Here is a 4498-nt window from a genome sequence, read left to right on the forward strand (position 1 = left end):
ATGTAAAGGCCGTCTGTATAGTCAGCTGCTGTCAGAAGGCCTGAATTTGGGCCTTCGGGGTTACTTTGGCTGTCAGAAAGAAGGCCACCTAGTTCTTTTTCCCCACAGTATGAAGGACAAAACTTAACCGGTATGTACAAATACTTGAGAAAAAAGGTTCTATTTTTAGATATGAGTGTGGGTCAAATCATAGAAGATCAGGGTTGGAAGGGACCTCAGGAGGTCATCTAGTCCAACCCCCTGCTCAAAGCAGGATCAATCCCCAGATTTTTGCCCCAGATGGCCCCCCTCAAGGATTGAACTCACAACCCTGGGTTTAGCTAATGCTCAAACCACTGAGCTATCCTTCCCCACCCAAAGAAGTAACACAGGGTTACCACCGTCTCTGGGTGGGCTTGACCCACCATCCTTTCAGTTACCAGCCAAAGCAGTTGGGAACCTGCACCCCTGGTTTTTATCCTGGCTCTGAGACGAGAGTGGGGGTAGTTACCTGCTCTTGTAAAACCTGAATTTGTTCACCTCAGTGTCTGTTGCTTTTGTGTGAATGCCACATGGATGGCGGGAGTGCCGTTTTCTGCTGCAGTTAACTGTTTTGGGGGCAGCTCCGTGTGTTAACGTATTAATTCTAGGTGTTAACCTGCTTAATTTGGGGTTTTTACTTCGAAATTCCTTCTTTTGAATCTTTTCACTCTTTCTTTGTTACTGTTACCTGCCCCGCCAATTTTGTGTTGTGCTGTTTTAACCACTTAACAGCCATGGTTATACTTCGAAATATTTTACATTTTAAGACTACAGTCTCTGCCCTCGCCTTACAAATGACATTCCATGTTTCTTCCCCATTATATTTTTTTAACTCCGTGGGGATTTGCAGGGAGGGGCTAAGGGGGTTCCCTAGCTCGTGGTTTTCTGCCATGTTAGATGGCGGTTCCTACAGCGGACAGTTCGCTTACTCACCAGATCAGTGGTCGGGATCACCAATGTTGTCAGACAGCACTGGTGTGGTGCTCTGCTCTGGTCGATGTTGATACCAGTCGGCGGCGTGCGTGTGTTCCCGTCGGGCGCTGCCCCAGCTCTGCGCAGGTCACTGGCACAGCAGATCTTGAGCGAACCGCCCAATGACCACAGACACCGATAAGGAACGAAGGCGCCCGGCCAGGTTTATTGTCAAACGAAGCACAGGAATAGTTCCCCGCGGACTCTACGGGACATACTACGAATATGTGCCCCCTGACAATGGAGCGGGATTTGCCACTGCCCCCTAGGCTGGACAAAGACGTCCACTCAGGGATGCGTTCTTATACACCAGTACAATCAGGTTTCACATCATTCAACGCATTGAGGTACAGCCCCTCTACAGGTTAGGGTGTTGCCTTTCTCCTGGTACAGGTTGGTTCGAACAAACAAGTCTATCCGTCATACTGTCTATCCACCGTATTGTCCTTTCATATTGTCTATCCATCATACTGTCTATCCATCATATTGTCCTTTTGACCCTGTCTTGAGGCTCGGTCTGCCTGTTCCTTGTTATCTCCGTGGGATGTGTTCGTACCAGGCTGTTCTGGTGCCGTCATTTAGCAGCCTTCCTCTTGCCAACTTCTGCGAGCCTAGCCGGCCTCTGGCTCACAGCCTAACTTGGCTTTACGTTAGCAACGTCTTGACCGTTACTTCAGTTCAGGCCTCAGGCCTCGTACGGGGCCTCTGATCCCAAGGGTTTATGTCTCAGTGAGGGCACAGGTGGTGGAGTCTCCTTCCTTGGAGGTTTTTAAGGCCCGGCTTGACAAAGCCCTGGCTGGGATGATTTAGTTGGGAATTCGTCCTGCTTTGAGCACGGGGTTGGACTAGATACCTCCTGAGGTCCCTTCCAACCCTGATATTCTATGATTCTATGGGGACAGGGTCCAGGGCCACATGGGGATGGGAGGCGTGGGGGTCTGAGTGGGGGTGCAGGGCCACAGTGGGAGAGGGGGTGGAGGGACATGTGGACAGGGGTGCAAGGACACATGGGGGTGCAGGAACACATGGGGACAGGGGCAGATGTGCCTGCCTGAATGGGAGAGGCTCGGGGCAGCCAGGGTCTGCCTGGGGGAGGCTCCCTCGTAATCCCTCCGTGCCCCCCCAAAAAACCCGTTCCAGACTTTTCCCACCCAAACCCTCCAAGTTCACACCCAGGCTCCTTCCCAGCAATTTACTGCCCTCCCACTCAGCTCCTCCCTTACCCCTGACTCCCCCCAGCCTTTGCGGGGCACCTAATGTTTCCTAATATCCAACCTAGACCTCCCCCACTGCCACTTGAGACCATTGCTCCTTGTTCTGTCATCTGCCACCACTGAGAACAGCCGAGCTCCATCCTCTTTGGAACCCCCCTTCAGGTAGTTGAAAGCAGCTATCAAATCCCCCCTCATTCTTCTCTTCTGCAGACTAAACAATCCCAGTTCCCTCAGCCTCTCCTCATAAGTCTCGTGCCCCAGCCCCCTGATCATTTTCGTTGCCCTCCGCTGGACTCTCTCCAATTTGTCCACATCCCTTCTGTAGTGGGGGGCCCAAAACTGGACGCAGTACTCCAGGTGTGGCCTCACCAGTGCCTGAGTTGGGAATATCAGACCCCAGCCCTGGGGCTCCCTCCGTTTCTCCAGCCAGCTCCAAACTGAAACTCCCACACAACCTCCCCCCGGCTCCTCCCCCAGCCTTTGTCCAGTTTCCAGGAAGAAGGTGTCACCTGGCCCCAACCCCCCTCCTGGGCTCAGGTTACAGGCTCAGGTATTGTCCCTCCAGTGAAGTCACACCCTGATATCCCATCACCCATGCAGACAGTCCCAGGAAACCCCCCCCCCACCCCTCCGCAACACTCCCCGGTCAATCCGCATCCACTCCCTGCTCCATCACAGTGTAGGGGCTGGTTACTCAGAGGAGGGGGGGCCGGGAGCCAGGACTCCTGGGTTCTCTCCCCAACTCTGGGAGGGGAGTGGGGGCTAGTGGTTAGAGCGGGGGGGGGGGCTGGGAGCCAGGACTCCTGGGTTCTCTCCCTGGCTCTGGGAGGGGAGTGGGGGCTGGTCGGTTAGAACAGGGGGGGCTGGGAGCCAGGACTCCTGGGTTCTCTCCCCGGCTCTGGGAGGGGAGTGGGGGCTGGTCAGTTAGAACAGGGGGGGCTGTGAGCCAGGACGCCTAGGTTCTATATTCAGCCCTCCCCCAGTGTTTGTACCGTGGGCTAGGTTCTTTTGGGGTCACTTTCAGTCGAGCCTTGAGGGGAGCGGAGATGATGTCCTGCAACGCCGGGATCCTGATTCGGATTGGGATTCGGATCCTGGCCTTGATTCGGATCCTGCTCCTGGTCCTGCTGATTGGCGGAGGTTTTTGGCTGCTTCACACCATGAGGATCCAACTGAGACAGACCCCGCAGGGCACCCCTGGCCCCAGGCCCGGCTCGGTGGAGCTGCCTGACGGGACCTTCACCTTCCGCTTGGATTACGCCGCCTTCCGGGCCGAGTTCCCCCAGCTGCAGCGCTACCGGTGCCGGGAGCTGATCCCAGGGGACGGGGTTTGCACCGGGCCCCCGGGGCCGCCCCTGCTGCTCCTGGCCGTGAAATCCCACCCAGCGTCCAGCGCCAGACGGGCCACCGCCCACCGCACGTGGGCCCGGCCCAGGGTCCTGGGGGGCTACCGGGTCCGAGCTGTCTTCCTCGTGGGAGTGTCCCCGGACCCCCGGGACCTGGCCCTGCTGGAGGAGGAGATCCAGGAGTTTGGGGACGTGGTGCTGTGGGATTTCGCCGAGAGCCACCAAAACCTGTCGCTCAAGGAGCGCTGCTTCCTGCGCTGGGTGGGGGCGCGCTGCAGGCAGGCGGATTTCATCTTCAAAGGTGAGACCGGATGCCTGGGTTCTCTCCCTGGCTCTGGGAGGGAAGTGGGGGTTGATGGGTTGGAGCAGGGGGGGCTGGGAGCCCGGACTCCTGGATTCTCCCCCAGCTCTGGGAAGGGAGTGGGGGCTGGTGGGTTAGAGCAGGGGGGGCTGGGAGCCAGGACTCCTGGGTTCTCTCCCCGGCTCTGGGAAGGACATCCAGCCCCCAGCTGCACCCTCCTCAGCATCTTTTCCCTCTTCCAGGGGACGATGACGAGTTTGTGAACCCCCCCGCACTGGTGACCTACCTGGGCCAGACGCCCAACGCCTCCCACGTCATCCACGGCAACATCCAGCGCCATGCAGTCGTGTTCAGAGGGGGGAAATATCGCGTCTCCTCTGCCCTGTTCCCCCAGGACATGTACCCTGATTTCCCCTCCGGGGGCGGGTTCCTCATGCCCAGGGCCAGCGTTCCGGTCCTAGCCGCGGCCTCCGAGCGCATCCCCGTCTTCCCGCTGGACGACGTCTACTTTGGCTTCCTGGTGCTGGCCGCCGGGCTGCGGTACCGGCACGATGAGCGATTCCAGGTCTTCGGCATGAAGGACGAGCTGTGTCTGTACATGGAGGCTGTGGTGGTGCACGGAGTGTCGCTGGACAGGGTGGAGG

At 57.7% G+C, this 4498-nt stretch overlaps 1 protein-coding gene across 1 annotated transcript in view; it reads left to right on the forward strand.

The window, feature by feature from the left end:
• Window positions 1-3253: 3253 nt before the first annotated feature.
• LOC113407845 (acetylgalactosaminyl-O-glycosyl-glycoprotein beta-1,3-N-acetylglucosaminyltransferase-like) overlaps window positions 3254-4498 on the forward strand; it is a 1870-nt gene continuing 625 nt past the window's right edge. Inside the window, exons 1-2 of the mRNA XM_026658385.1 lie at window positions 3254-3854; window positions 4097-4491. Coding sequence (XP_026514170.1) covers window positions 3254-3854; window positions 4097-4491 — 996 coding nt within the window. The remainder of the gene's footprint in view (window positions 3855-4096; window positions 4492-4498) is intronic.

Source organism: Terrapene carolina, unplaced genomic scaffold (genome assembly GCF_002925995.2).
Source record: "Terrapene carolina triunguis isolate 2854851 unplaced genomic scaffold, T_m_triunguis-2.0 Scaffold433, whole genome shotgun sequence".
Classification (NCBI taxonomy): domain Eukaryota; kingdom Metazoa; phylum Chordata; order Testudines; family Emydidae; genus Terrapene; species Terrapene triunguis.